The 16,076-nt window shown below is 40.6% G+C and overlaps 1 protein-coding gene across 10 annotated transcripts in view; it reads right to left on the bottom strand.

Moving 5' to 3' along the window:
* The window catches only part of USP34 (ubiquitin specific peptidase 34), a 288,078-nt gene that overhangs the window by 5,112 nt on the left and 266,890 nt on the right, over positions 1-16,076 (bottom strand). For 8 of the 10 annotated variants that reach the window (XR_012422341.1, XM_045369231.3, XM_065527557.2 and 5 more), the window contains 4 exons: positions 14,607-14,711; positions 14,366-14,490; positions 13,254-13,377; positions 845-924 (listed from right to left, as the gene is read on the bottom strand). Coding sequence is in view for 9 of the 10 variants with exons in the window: in XM_045369231.3 (XP_045225166.2) it covers positions 845-924; positions 13,254-13,377; positions 14,366-14,490; positions 14,607-14,711 (434 nt within the window). In the remaining variant the exon portion in view is untranslated. The remainder of the gene's footprint in view (positions 1-844; positions 925-13,253; positions 13,378-14,365; positions 14,491-14,606; positions 14,712-16,076) is intronic. The other 2 variants (XM_045369236.3, XM_045369237.3) reach the window with 2 other exon arrangements.

Here is a 16,076-nt window from a genome sequence, read left to right as displayed (position 1 = left end):
CACTTAATTTTAAGGAGTTGGCTCTTAGACACTTAAGGTAGGAACGGTAATCTTTCTTGTTTTCAAGGAGATTTTTTTTTTTTTTTTTTTTGAGACGGAGTCTGGCTCTGTCGCCCGGGCTGGAGTGCAGTGGCCGGATCTCAGCTCACTGCAAGCTCCGCCACCCGGGTTTACGCCATTCTCCTGCCTCAGCCTCCCGAGTAGCTGGGACTACAGGCGCCCGCCGCCTCGCCCGGCTAGTTTTTTTGTATTTTTTTAGTAGAGACGAGGTTTCACCGTGTTCGCCAGGATGGTCTCGATCTCCTGACCTCGTGATCCGCCCGTCTCGGCCTCCCAAAGTGCTGGGATTACAGGCTTGAGCCACCGCGCCCGGCCAAGGAGATTGTTTTAAGAAAACAAGCGCATCAGACCCTTGAAAAACTACAGATCATGAAAAGCTAAAGGACAGACTGCTGATAGGGTTTCCGCTAGAGGTTTTGGAATGGTGGGAAAGAGGAAGAGACAGGGAGGTGAAGGAGAAGAAGTGGCATGTGCCTTTTTCCCCCACTGTCTCCCTGTTTTGGATTTCCCCCCACAACTGTTGATATACATCTATAAATGAGAAATTCAATTATAACCAGCTTATTTAAAATATCCTCTATGATACAAATACAAGTTAAAAAAAAATCAAACGGAACCTAGATGCCCAATATGTAATAGTATTTTCATTCATTCATATTTTACCTATCAAGATTGTAAAACATCCCCACTTTTCAGCAAGTCTTCAATCCATTGTTCCTAAAATTATTGACCACTTGGTCAGATGAGATTAAAGACCAATCATCTTAAAACTCATTTTCTTTACCTGAGTCTGGCATAGCTCAGTCCAAAGTTTGGGGAACAGTGCAAGATGAAGTGGCAAACCTTCATAGGCAACTAGGACACCTAATATTTGAAAAGAAATCAGAATAGGTTATAAATTATACTACTGAGATACTCTGCAGGTACAATATTACAGCTATTTCTAGTCATAACTTTGCATATTTTCTACATTTTAAAGAAAGTATGTAAAGGGGAAAAATTCATTCCAATGTTTAGTGAAGTACCTTAGAATGTGGTACTTGAATTTATTTATATCTTATACCTCATTCCTGAAGGATATGGGACTTAAATCAACTCTTCTTTTTGAGTATTAGAACTTTATCTGGGAAAAAAAAAGTTACTGAAGTGGCTCCAAATCTTTCTTGGATTAAGGTACCACTCTGCCTATTAGAAAATTTTCATAGAATGGCTAGACTTCAGGAGGGAGGAGGGGAGAGGTGAAGAAAAAAAAAAAAAAAAGATGTGGAGAATTAAACGTATCTTTCCTCTTTTACCTTCTTTTCTTCAAAGATAGAATGACCCTTTGTGGTACATTTAAGTCAACGCTGCCCTGAGCACCAGTTTCTTGGCTTGTTCCCAGGATCTTCTGAGTGGACCGCATCTGGCACTATGTCAGAGAGTGCTATTTGGAACCTCTATGAATTTACCTCTCCACTTCTTGACTATTCCAGATGTAAAATATGTCACTAAGAGATGTGTGCCCCTATCCTCTGTCATCCTATCTCTCAAAGTACAGAAGCTTCATTACCACAGTCTTAAATGAATTTCTCATCTTCCACATCCCCCAGGGTCCCCAGGGCAAGTATAATCATGGAAAAGAAGAAATATAACACAGACCATCCTCCTCCAGTTAAGACTATAAGTTAGACCAGGAGTCAGCAAACTTGTTCTGGGAAGGGCCAAATAGTATGTGAGGCTTTGTGGCCATGCTCTGTTACCACAGCTCAACCCTGCTGAGGCAGTGTGAAGGCAGCCTTAGATAAGAGTAAGGAAATGGGTGTGGCTGTCTTTCAGTAAAACTTTACGAACACTGAAATTGGAATCATAATTTTTATATATCAGAAAATATAATTCTGTATTTTTAAAAAATTTAAAATACGAAAACTATTCTTAGCTAGCAGGTAGCCATGGTTATACAAAAACAGGCAGCACGTGGGTTGTAATTTGCCAAACCCTGGGTTAGACCAAGGACTTGAGAACATCTTACAGGAAGTCAGGTCACTCACTCAGCCTTACCAAGGATGCCTAAGATCCCTTCCACAGGTAAGCCAATTTATTTTCCTGTCAAGATGAGTCCCTTTGGATGCAAGACACAAGGAAATGCTACTTCCCCTTTATCCTAACCTAATCTGGTTGGTGTTTGGCAGCATATACCCACCATAGTATCACAATACACGTAAGTAAACAAGGACATGTCATCACATCTGTGGCTACAGGGAAGAGAGTTCCTACGTTCCCATGTTCCTGTATCCTAATTACTCATCAAAGTAGAGGAGGGGTTAGCAAACTATGGCCCTCAGGCCAAATCTGACCCATACCCTGTTTTTATATGGACTTGTGAGCTAAGAATGGCTTTTTCTTTGAGACAGTGTCTTCACTCTTTTGCCCAGGTTGGAGTGCAGTGGCGTGATCACAGATCAGGCGCAGCCTCAAACTCCTGTGCTCAAGTGATCCTCACACCTTAGCCTCCGTAATAGCTAAGACTACAGGCCCGCACAATTTTCTAAAAAAAATGTTTTGGGGTCAGGCACGGTGGCTCACGCCTGTAATCCCAGCACTTTGGGAGGCCGAGGTGGGTGGATCATCTGAGGTCAGGAGTTCGTGACCAGCTTGACCAACATGGAGAAACCCTATCTCTACTAAAAATACAAAATTAGCGGGGCATGGTGGCGCATCCCAGTAATCCCAGCTACTCGGGAGGCTGAGGCAGGAGAACTGCTTGAACCTTGGAGGTTGGAGGTTGTGGTGAGCCAAGATCATGCCATTGCACTCCACCCTGGGCAACAAGAGTGAAACTCTGTCTCAAAAAAAAAAAAAAACAAAAAACTTTTGGGCCAGGCATGGTGACTCACACTGGTAATCCCGGCACTTTGGGAGGCCGAGGCAGGAGAATAATGAAACCCTGTCTCTACTAAAAATACAAAAATTCGCTGGGTATGGTGGCACACACCTGTAATCCCAGCTATTCAGGAGGCTGAGGCAGAAGAATTGCTTGAACCCAGAAGGCAGAGGTTGCAGTGAGCCGAGATTGCGCAACTGCACTCCAGCCTGGGTGACAGAGCAAACTCTCTCAAAAAGTTTTACAGAAATGGGGTCTTGCCATGTTGCCCAGGCCAGTCTCAAACTCCTGGCATAACTGATCCTCTTGCACTGGACTGTGAAAGTGCTGGGAGAGGCCGGGCGCGGTGGCTCAAGCCTGTAATCCCAGCACTTTGGGAGGCCGGGACGGGCGGATCATGAGGTCAGGAGATCGAGACCATCCTGGCTAACACAGTGAAACCCCGTCTCTACTGAAAAAAAAAAAAAAAAAAACCAAAAAACTAGCTGGGCGGGCGCCTGTAGTCCCAGTTACTTGGGAGGCTGAGGCAGGAGAATGGCGTAAACCCGGGAGGCAGAGCTTGCACTGAGCTGAGATCCGGCCACTGCACTCCAGCCTGGGTAACAGAGCGAGACTCCGTCTCAAAAAAAAAAAAAGAAAGTGCTGGGAGTACAGGTGGGGGCCATCATGTCTGGCTGGCTTTTATATTTTTAAAGTTTAAAAAAAAAAAAATCAGCCAGGTTGGGCACGGTGGCTCACACCTGTAATCCCAGCACTTTGGGAGGCCAAGACAGGTGGATCATGAGGTCAGGAGTTCGAGACCAGCCTGACCAACATGGTGAAACCCTGTCTCTACTAAAAATACAAAAATTAGCCAGGCGTGGTGGCATGTGCCTATAATCCCAGCTATTCACGAGGCTGAGGCAGGAAAATCACTTGAACCTGGGAGACAGAAGTTGCAGTGAGACGAGATTGTGCCATTGCACTCCAGCCTGGGCAAGAGAGCAAGACTCTGTCTCAAACAAAACCAAAAAAAATTAGCCAAACAAAAAATAGTATGTGACAGAGACCTTGTGGCCTGTGGAAGTCTAAAATATTTCGTGTCTACTCTTTGCAAAGAGTCTGCTAACCTGCTAACCTCTGAACTAGAGACTGCTTTGACATTAACCCTCTTATGAGCAAGCAGACTGTATACTGTAATTTCTCTAGTCATTTCTCCCCTATTATCCCCCCAAAGTAAAATAATCTTCAATTTTTTTTTTTCTTTTTTTTGAGACAAGGTCTGGCTCTTATCACCCAGGCTGGAGGACAACTGGCACGATCTTGGCTCACCACAACCTTGCCTCCTGGGCTCAAGCCATCCTCCCAGCTCAGCCTCCTGAGTAGCTGGGACTACAGGTGTGCACCACCATACATGGTTAATTTTTGTATTTTTTGTAGACATGAGGTTTCACCATGTTGCCCAGGCTGATCTTCAATTCGTGAGCTCAAGTGATCCGCTTGCCTTGGCCTCCCAAAGTGCTGGGATTATGGGTATGAGCCACTGCACCCAGTCCTAAACAATTTTTCTTTTTTTTTTTTTAAGGCAGTCTCACTCTGTTGCCCAAGGCATGTTGCAGTGGCATCATCTTGGCTCACTGCAGCCTCGACCTTCCCAGGCTCAGCTGATTCTCCCACCTCAGCCTCTCGAGTAGCTGGGACTACTGGTGTGTGCCTCCAACACCCAGCTTATTTTTCTATTTTTTGTAGAGACAGGGTTCTGCCATGTTGCCCAGTCTGCTCTTGAACTCCTAGGCTCAAGTGATCCGGCTGCCTCAGTTTTACAGAGTGCTGGGATTACAGGTGTGAGTCATCACATGCAGCTAAATATAAAAGCAATCTCTATACCTATTTTCCACAACTACCAAAAAGCCAGCACTACCACGACAAACAAAAAATACCATGGAGGCCTTTTATGATCTCTAATCACTTTGAAGTGGCATTCTGTTATAAGTATCTCTGTTTTACAAGTAAAGATGGAAATAGGCCAGGCATGGTGGCTCACGCCTATAATCCCCAGACTTTGGGAGGCCAAGGTTGGCGGATCACTTGAAGTTAGGAATTCGAGACCAGCCTGGCCAACATAGTGAAACCCCGACTCTATTTAAAAAAAAAAAAAAAAAAAATTAGTTGGGCATGTAATCCCAGCTACTCAGGAGGCGGAGGCAGGAGAAATCACTTGAACCCTGGAGGCAGAGGTTGCAGTGAGCCGAGATCGTGCCACTGTACTCCAGCCTGGGGGACAGAGCAAGACTTTGTCTCAAAACAACAACAACAACAATTAAAGAAGGAAATAAACATTTTCTAGGTATGTCAGATCATTACATTAAATTTTCTCATCAATTTTGAGAGCCTTTTTTTAATCCTAATTTTGCACTTCTTTTGGATGAGGAAATTAGGCAGGCTCAGAGATTATATAATCCTCTCAAATTCATTCCAAAGTCAGTATTGATATAGTTCAGACTGTAGTCTACCCCAGATTTATCTGATTCTAAAGCCCTTAAGCTTTTCAACGTTTTCCGCAACTTCAGTCCATTTGTTAGCATTTTCATGATTTTCTTCACATCTGCCATCACCTATACTATTTAGTTAATACTTTCTCTCTTTTGAGACAGGATTTTGCTTTGTTGCCCAGACTGTAGTTCAGTGGTCCAATCATAGCTCATTGTAACCTTGAACTCCTGGGCTCAAATAATCCTCCTGCCTCAGCCTCCTGAGTAGCTATGACTACAGGTGCATGCCACCAAGCTGCCTTTTTTTTTTTTTTGTAGCAACTGCTGTTGCCCGGTCTGGTCTCCAATCCCTGGCTCAAGCAGTCCTCTGGCCTTGGCCTCCCAAAGTGTTAAGATTACAGGACTGAATCATCACACCTGTCTACTTAATGCTTTTCTTTATATTCACTTACAGAGGCTAATATTACCTAAGCCTTATTTTAGGCAATATAACATCTGGGAAATCGTCAATTTGATGTACTAGTTTGTAACACAGTAAGAACCATATGTACTTACTAATATAAAAATTATTTCCCCTAGACTCTCTTGAACAGTTCAGTCAGGAAAACGCTATACCACCACCCATGGTGAGCTAAAGACACCTTTCTCAGAGTCCTACCTGTTTCCTCTCAAAACTGCAACACCTTTGGAAGTCCACCCCTTCAGCAACTGAGTTTCAGTTTCTTTCTAGCATCTTCGCAAAGCACTGGGGGTAAGGAGCCCCTTGGTTCAGTGGCTCAAGTTAAAGGCCAATGCCCTCCTATTCCATGCATGCCTCCTCCAATACCTTATGGAGTGTCTCACTAACGGGATGCAAAGCACAGGAAGATGCAATCACCAAAGTTCTCAGGCACACATCTAAGCTTTGCCTCTGTAAACAGGATGGGCACATCTAAAATATCTTGGCTTCTGTACCACTTTCTTCACCCTGTGACTTCAGGTATCCTCAACAAGGTCTCTAACCTGTCCCATCCCCACGCGTGAAGGAATATACAAAACAAAAAACTGTTTCAAGTGTACCCTTTCCTCATTAGTAACAGCGTATACTGTAGAAGCTACTGGATGTGTCACTAAAAAAAAAAAAAAAATCTTTTAAAAACTAGCCGGGTACGGTGGCTCACACCTGTAATCCCAGCACTTTGGGAGGCTAAGATGGGCGGATCACCTGAGGTCAGGAGTTCCAGACCAGCCTGGCCAACATGGCAAAACTCCATCTCTACTAAAAAATACAAAAATTAGCTGAGCATGGTGGCGTGTGCCTATAATCCCAGCTACTTGGAAGGCTGAGATGGGAGAATCACTTGAGCCCGGGAGGCAGAGGTCACAGTAAGCAGAGATTATGCCACTGCACTCCAGCCGGGGCAAGAGAGTGAGATCCTGTCTCAAAACAAACAAAAACTGCTTTTGTAGGTAAAATGGTATTTTGAATTATTTGTACTTCTATGATTGCTGTAAGGATGAAATATTTCATATGTATCATATATATATATAAACAATCTGAATTGTGTCATGATTCTCTGTCTAGTTTTCTATAGGAGTGTTTAATCCCATCCAAGCATTATCCAGGGGAAGTGGTGGCTTTAGCCACTGGATGAAAGCCCATGACTAATGCTCTACTGTGAGTGATTCATTAAGATACTGTAAGGATATGAGACAACTGATTTGTCCAGTTCCCCTTGTTCTGACTTCACACCCACTAATCAACCTAGTGTTACCTGTCTGGCTTCCCACGGAGGTTACTGAAAAAGACTGATGGCCCTATGATGAAATATACAAATCCTGTGCCAGTTCTTCCTTTCTATAAACTGGTAACCAACTTTGGGATTATAAATATGTCTCTTGAATGTAATTACTGTGTATTAGCCTAGCATAAACGGATTTACTCTTGGTGAGCTGGTAAAAAGTTGGCTTCTGATCTGCACTGGATGCCTGGCACTGGTCTGGTCTGAAGTATATTTACCCTAGGAAAGCTTTTGGGAAACAGCTAACCAGGCATTTCCCCAGTCAACACCATCATGTTATCACAAAGAAATGAAGTGTGTATCAGTTGTGAGTTCCATACTTGGAATTTTTATATGTTTACTTTTTGTAATTATACATTTTAATTCCACAGATTTGGAAATTTTTGGATTTTCTAAGTATATAATAATGTTACTTGCACATCAATTTGCTTACTTTCACTTACTAATGCATCAAGAAAATTTTTAAAAATGTTAACTAAAGGTGATAAAGAGATCCTTGTTTTGTCGTTAAAATTATTTAAAGAGTGATGAACACTAGGGATTTATAGTCCATTGTTGATTTCACATGTGAACTATGGTACCTAAAAAAATGGTATCATTCCAGAATTTGCAGTACCAGTTTTCTTTTTATTCCTTTTTTTGGGGGCTAGGGGAAATGGAGTCTCACTCTGTTGCTCAGGCTGCAGTGCAGTGGTGCCATCTCAGCTCACTGCAACCTCTGCCTCCCAGGTTCAAGTGATTCTCCTGCCTCAGCCTCCCAAGTAGCTGGGACTATAGGTGGTGCACATCACCACGCCCAGCTAGATTTTTGTATTTTTAGTAGAGACAGGGTTTCACCATGTTGGCCAGGATGGTCTCAATCTCTTGACCTCGTGATCCGCCTGCCTCAGCCTCCCAAAGTGCTTGGATTACAGGCGTGAGCCACCGTGCCCGTCCGGCAGTACCAGTTTTCCATAATATTAAAATAACTTATTAAAATTACAAAACCAATGCATAATCATTACAATTAATTTTAAACCTTAGATATATTTAACCTGGAAAATGAAGGCATTTTATAATTTCATCATTATAGAGTAAAATTCCTCTTTTTCTGTACATGTACTAAGCGATTTTCCCCTTGTTTATAAAAATGTTTATATTCTGTATATTGTTTTTACTTTTTTATGTAATTCAGTGAACACTCCTATCTTGTTTTCGTGTCTCAATATAGGTGAACTACGGTTTACTTAACCAAGCTCCTACTGATAGACATTTGGGTTGTTTCCAGTTTTACTCATTACAACCAAAGTGAAAATAAATATCCTCTGTATATTGCTGTACACTTTTATGAGTAGAATATGGTAGATTCCTGGACACGGTAGTGCTGGGTCAAACATGAACATTCTAAATTTTAATTAATCAGGCCAAATTGCCTCCCAAATGGACTCTTGACTAGCACTCCATTGTAAGATCTCTTCTTTTCTCAAACCATACGGGTATCATCTGAGCTTCACCTTATCTCATATATATATATATATTTTAAAGAGAAATAAATATGCTGGGTGCAGTGGCTCATGCCTATAATCCCAGCACTTTGGGAGGCAGAGGCAGGTGGATCACAAGGTCAGGAGTTCAAGACCAGCCTGGCTAATATGGTGAAACCCCATCTCTAATAAAAATACAAAAATTAGCCAGGCGTGGTGGCAGGCACCTGTAGTCCCAGCTACTTGGGAGGCTGAGGCAGGAGAATTGCTTGAACCTGGGAGGTGGAGGTTGCCGTGAGCCGAGGTCATGCCACTGCACTTCAGCCTGGGCGACAGAGTGACACTGTCTCAAACTGTTTGCTTTATTAGTAAGTCTGGGCAACTGCTCATGTGGTTACCAAACACTTTTTTGTGTGTAAACAGCCTATTCATGTCCTTTGCTGATTTTACTTAACATTCTTCACTATCTTAGCAAATCCTAAAAATTCTTTATATATTGGCAGTATTGGCTGTTTATCTATTAAGTATGCAAACATTTTCGCAATTAGCTGTTTGTGTTTTAATTCAGTTTATGGCATTTTCACCATGTAGTATTTTCAATTTTTATGTAGTCAAAACTTTCAACTTCTTATTTTATTGTTTCTAGGTTTTGTGTCCTATGTAGCATGGTCTTTCAGATCTCATGGTGGTATTCATGTGATGTTACGTTTTCCTTTAATATTTCAATGATTTTTTTCACAATTAAGTCCTTTTTTTTTTGAGATGGAGTTTCACTCTTGTCGCCCAATCTGGAGTGCAATGGTGTTGATCTTGGCTCACTGCAACCTCCACCTCCTGGGTTCAAGCGATTCTCCTGCCTCAGCCTCCTGAATAGCTGGGATCGCAAGTGCTCGTCACCACACCCAGCTAACTTTTTTTATTTTTAGTAGAGACAGGGTTTCACCATGTAGGCTAGGCTGGTCTCCTAGGCAGAACTCCTGACTTCAGGTGATCCACCCACCTCGGCCTCCCAAAGTGCTGGGATTATAGGCGTGAGCCACCGTGCCCTGCCCACAATTAAGTCTTTAATCCTTCTATTAATTTTGGTCTAAAGAGTAACGTATTAAAGACTTGCCGCATAGAGAGCTAGTCAGTTATGTCAGTACCACCTCTATCCCACCAAATTGAGATGTCATCTTTATCATCTACCAAATCCTTGTGTATCTTTATGTTTGTTGAGGCTGTTTACCCACTGTTTTGCCTATGTATTTCTGAACCTATACTACATGGTTTTAATCATTATAGCTTACTGTTGTGAAAGAAAGGAAAAAAAAATCTATATTTGAAAAAAGGACAAAAATTAAAAATGGTGGGGACAGGTCTGTGATATCTTCATATTTATCTTTCTGATATTTTGAACTGTGGACTATGTATTAAATTCTAAAAAATAAAAACTATCGTAACTTTAATAACTATTTTACAAATCAGTAGTGCCAGTCCCTCTTACCATCGCTTTTGTAGCGTTTTTTTAGGCTAAACCCTGGTGTGTGTGTGTGTGGGTGTGGTTGGGGGCAGAGAGAGAGGGTCTTGCTCTGTTGCCCTGGCTGGAATATAGTGGTGTGATCACAGCTCACTGCAGCTTTGACTTCCTGGGCTAAAGTGATCCTTCCACCTCAGCCTCCCGAGTAGCTGGGACCACAGGTGTGTGACACCATGTGTGGCTAATTAAAAAAATTTTTTTTTGTAGAGAAGGGGTCTCCCCATGTTGCCCAGGCTTCTGTTATTTTTAAGTATCAAAATACTGTGGTTGCCGACACTGTTTTTTCAGATGGCAGTTGGCAGCTTTGTTCACCCTTCCTGAGTTCTCTTTCCCTTTCTTTCTGTCTCCTCCAACCCCATCCCTCACCATCCTCACTTCAAAAACACTCCAACCCTCTCGCTTATTATTTAGTACCTGCAACTGTACTGTTCTCTGCAATTCAAATCTGTAATTATTATATATTTCTCTTTATCCTCTAACCAATCTTAAGATCTGCTCAGTTGCCCATGTAAAAATTACACAAAAGATTTTTCCTCACAACTGGAAATGACTTACAATCCAATATAGGTCTTGAGATGTTCTCACCTATGGTCACAATATTTTAATATTGCGGCCCTTGGACATGAAACCTCAACGTTCAAATGATTAAAGATATAACCAATTTAAACTTACCCTTTTCATTTCTTGTTTCCAAATATAATTTCTTAAAGAAATTATACAAATTAAAATTCTCTACCAACTCTGCGTGGTCATTAATGTGGACTTTCTTTTCTCAAGCCCCTTCCTGGGCCTCTCCTTGGAAAAAGTAATTCTGTCAGCTCAAACTATGGGACACAACTCTCTCCATTCAGAGAGGACGTAACAATAAGATTGTTTTTAGGTCTTAGACAAAGATCTAAGAACTTTGGATCTAAGACAATTTCCAATTTTCTGTATTAACCAAGAAAAATTTCTTTTTCTTGCTCAATTTGTGAAGATTTTGATTTATATTTAGTGCCGTGCCACCAGTCACATTTGGCTATTTAAATTTATTTTGGTTAAAATTAAAGAAAGTAAAAATTCAGTTCCTTAGTCACATTTCAAGTTCTCAATACTCACAAATGACGGGCTACTGACTATGGTACAGTCAAAGAAATTTCCATCCTTATATAAAGTGGTTTTTTTTTTTCCTCTTTTGAGACTGAGTCTCACACTCTGTCGCCAGGCGGGAGTGTAGTGGCGGGATCTTGGCTCACTGCAACCTCCGCCTCCCAGGTTCCAGCGATTCTCCTGCCTCAGCCTCCCAAGTAGCTGGAACTACAGGTGTGCACCACCACGCCTGGCTAATTTTTGTATTTTTAGTACAGACAGGGTTTCACCATGTTGGCCAGGATGGTCTTGATCTCTTGACCTCGTGATCCGCCCGCCTTGGCCTCCCAAAGTGCTGGGATTACAGGTGTGAGCCACCGCACCCAGCCCTTACAGAAAGTTCTATAAAATCGTGCTAATATAGAGAACTAAGCCCTATGAGGCAGCAGTGATAGTGCTTCATGGTTATGAAAGTGATAAGACTATAAAATATCATAAAAGTTGATTCAGCTGATGTGACGGCAAGTATTCTTTCCCTTCTTCCACTTCTCCACCATGTTTAATTTCCCTGAAAGTGTGCACTTGCGTTGACAAGACAACCCAAAACAGGGTAGAACATTCAGTATTTGCTTAAAGTTGTCCAAGTAACTAGAATAGTTTCTTACATAACTTTTAGTATAAATTATATGAACACAATTACCAAAAACTTTTTAAAAGGTCAGTGTTTTTATAATTCCCCTTCTTTATATAGGAGCAAGGCTGTACTACTAGAATTCCTGAATATTGTCTTATACCTGATTACTGCCACTGATGGGTTTTGGCCTTTTACCAAGTACCATGACCCAGGTGCATAATCCTGAAATGGCCAATTTGAATATATTCTCATCCCCCTACATCTTGGCATTCCAGCCACCCATATATAAAACCAGCTAACAATACCAGGTTACCAGGAACCAGCTTTCAAATCTAAAACTGCTCTAAATCACTTGCCAATAAGATGGTTTTGCTGAAGTGGAATTATCCCTGACAGCTGTTACCACCTCCTTCTTCGTGGATAATGAAATCTAAGGTAGGGTCACATCTTCTGCCCTACCTGGAATGGATCAAAACCTTTTCCATAGGAAGGAGAATGCTGTGACTGACGAGGGGCACAAAGACGACTTGCAGGGTATGGCAATGTTTTATTTCTTGGTCTGGGTAGTAGTTCCACAAGTATGTCACTTCCCACCCTCAAAACTACAGAACATTGGAGAGGATCCTGACCGATCCCTAATGAAGTCAAGAGAGAGGACACACAGGCCTAGAACTCTGGAAGTCCTGAGATAGAGGACCTCTGGAGGAGAGCTGCATGCCTCCGAAAAACTTATCAGGTATAGGAATGTTACCCGAAGGGAGCAGTTCTCTAACAGCTCTTAGGCACACCACTGCAGAGACAATATTACTAAAGATATTTGAGTTTTCCCCCACCTACATAATTCACTGCTGGTTTTGTTTTCTATTTCTCATCGTCTCCGTTTTCAAGTTTCTCTTCTTCTCACTCACCTATTTTATGAGACTTACCTCCTAATTACTCATATATGCACCTCTGCTTCACACTGGCAAGCCCACTGTTTGCTCTTGCCATTGCCAGCTCCAAAGCACAGCTGGCACTATAGATCTCATCTTACCCTCAAGATCAGGGCTGGGGAAGTCCACCTCTAAGCCTGCCTCCCTAAGCAGAGCAGTTTTGTTTTTTGTTTTCAAAATCTGCTGGGCAGATGGTGGAGGATGTGGGCTTCTATGTACAGAAGTGATCAGCCCTACTCCACACTCCTTTATAGGCCAGCTGAAACTCTGGGCAGAACTAGTCAATGGAAACCAGTAAGTTGGTGTTTTCTTAATGAAAATTAAAATGTTCCCAAGAATATTAATATTTTTAAACATTCACTTTAAAAAGAAAAAAAGGATTGTCTTATATTTTTTCTCCCCTTCCTGAATGCCTAGGGGCTTAAAATAATTCAGTGGAATTTACTGCTCATCTTTTATACTTACTCAGCTTAACTAATGTTTCAGTAAATTTTTCACAGTTGATTGCAACTCGGCATAATAGATGGATGAATTGATGATAAGAAAAGAAGTAGTCTAGCAGCATACGATCATAAACGTCATCTTTGCCCTGAAGGTTAAAGATGATAAAATGGTTGCACTTAAATTGTATAATAAAGAGCATATTTTGTGCAAATGTAATAAGTTTAACTAAAAAGCTGATTCAATATTTATATTCTGTAAGAACCTAGTTTTAAAATCCAGATTTCTAGTAATGTTATGATCTTGTCATAAGTTTATTTTCAGTGTGCAAATGCTATCAATTAAAATTACCCATTATTTCTATATACTTTAATAAAGTAAAATTACTGTAGGATTTTAAAATTTGACACTTTAGCTCTACAGACATATCAAGAAAAATGAATTAAGTCTGACTTTTGAAATAGATTCCAAGTTATTCCTATAATGTTATTTTAAATATTTTATCTTGTAAGAACTTCTCAAGTATACTGAAGATCCAAAGATGGCAAGCAAGGGAGAGTGTGAATGAAGTGTGGGTAAAGAAAGATAAAGGGAAAAATTGTTTTTAAAAAAGTTGAAACTAAGATAAATTATCCTGTATCAATGTACCTTGTCTCTATAATTTAGAATTGGCATTATTTTAGAATACGAGTTAGAAGAAAGGAACCAGACTAAAAATGATGACAAATCTATCAATCAATGATATTATGCTTAAGTCAAAGGAATATAATTTAAGGGAAGTAGAAGAAGTCATTGATTATATGGTCAAATTTAAAAAAAAAAAAAAAAGTTAGTACCTAATGACTTTTCAAATTTAGATATATGACCCAGTTATAATTTAGCCTAGTGACAAATATTAAGACTATTAAGGTAATTTTTGAGGGGGAAAAAAAACTTACTACTTGTGCTTATTGTTGATTTTGCAAATGTTCAACCAACATTTCAGAGCACTAAAAGGAAAAAGTCCAAATGAATCTAATCTTCTTAGGATCCACAAAATTGGTCACTTAAGTCTAACCTACTCATAACTGCCAGGGGAAAAATTTCAAATTACTTTGTACTATAGCAACATGGATTTTCCTGGCATCCCAACATACCTTACTGGTTTCCACCATTGTGGGCAAGAGGCACATATTGAGTTCAGGGCGCGGAGGCCGAATATTGCTTTTCCCTCCTATTAGCTTGATATTTTCTCGACAAGGGAAATAAGGTCCAAGAGACACTAAGATATTAAAAGTGTACAATAAGAATAAATGGAAAAAATAAATCTCCATGCTTCAGTGTGCAGAACGATTAAATGCGAACCATATTGAAGTACTGTGCTAGATAAATACGTACTTGGTATATTACTGTGATGGTAAGTACAATGGTTGTGTTGTAGAAAGGGAACCAGAGTATGAAGAAAATCATGGGGACTCAAAAGTACAAGTTCCTTGAGGACATCTGAAAATAAAAACAAAGTTTGGGTAGCAAAAAATTAGGGTTATATCTGCCTGCTACTTTCAATCTTACAAATCCTATGATTGCCTCACTGCAACCAGTTTAATGAGTCTAAAACTAAGCTCCTGACATGAGTAGAAATTCTGTCTCATGCTCAACCAAGACCAGATCAGCAGAGTTATTAACTACAATAGGGCATCATGTGGAAACAAAAGATTAAAACACTATTTATTGGTATCTTGTTTAAGTATGAGATACTTTCTGGCAAAGTACAGTGAGGGATTTTTTTTTTTTCCTCTGTCTCCCAGGCTGGAGGGCAATGGTACAATCAGCTCACTACAGCCTTGAGCTCCTGGGCACAAGTGATCCTCCTGCCTCAGCCTCCCAAGTAGCTGAAACTACAGGCATGCACCACCACCCGGCTATTTTTTGTTTTCGTAGAGATGAGGTCTCGCTATGTTTTGAACTGCTGGTCTCAAGCAATCCTCTCCTGCCTAGACCTCCTGAACTGCATGGATTACAGGCATGAGTCAGCCCAGATTATTTAATGTACATTGATTATGTGTCTCATAATATCAACCACAACAGCTTAGAAAGAAACCTAAGGTTCAAAATTCTTTTGCTCTAAGGGATAACCCTTAATCTACTTTTAATGTTTTACGATGCTGGCTGGACTGATTCTCACTCTCCAATCACACAGGAAGGAATAAAGTTCATGATGACAGACTATAGGCAGTTTCTGGTGATCACAGGTTACTGCTTATGTGCCCTCCCCTCTTGCTAGAGAAGCAATTACACAGAACGTCAAGACGGATTGCTTATACATGATAGCCAGTTAGTTATCCACGCTATTTTGAGAAAGTGTAAAACAGTTATGGCTCTCAAGAAGTTTCTAAGGTAGTCAAAACAAAACAAAACAAAAAACACTATAACCTTAAAATGGGTGTCTTTTAAAAGCCACAAATTAGCATTTTATTATAAATATGCAATCAATAAAAAGATGCGATACTCAGAGCCTAAGAACAGATACTGAGAAGTATCTTTAGGCAAAAGAACTCACAGTGAAATCAGTACTCCTATCTTTTAGAATGTCAGTTCTACCTTGTAAACATTTATATGATTCAACTTTGCTTACATAGGATCACAAGATTTTAGAGCTGTAAGAAGCTAGAGATGAACTAAGGTCGGGGAGACCGTATATATATATATATATATATATATATAAAGTAATCTGCCCATTATCATGTGGGTAATTATGAGCCAGTTAAGAAATTTTCTTTTTCTTAGGACCTGCTAGCTAGTGTGAGTTACACATAAAAAGCACAAATATCTTTCAAACAATACAGGCTTAACATCACGGAAAAACTC

This window comes from Macaca fascicularis, chromosome 13, assembly GCF_037993035.2.
Source record: "Macaca fascicularis isolate 582-1 chromosome 13, T2T-MFA8v1.1".
Classification (NCBI taxonomy): domain Eukaryota; kingdom Metazoa; phylum Chordata; class Mammalia; order Primates; family Cercopithecidae; genus Macaca; species Macaca fascicularis.
The sequence above is the reverse complement of the archived record's forward strand: the minus strand, read 5'-3'. Positions and strand labels throughout refer to the sequence as shown.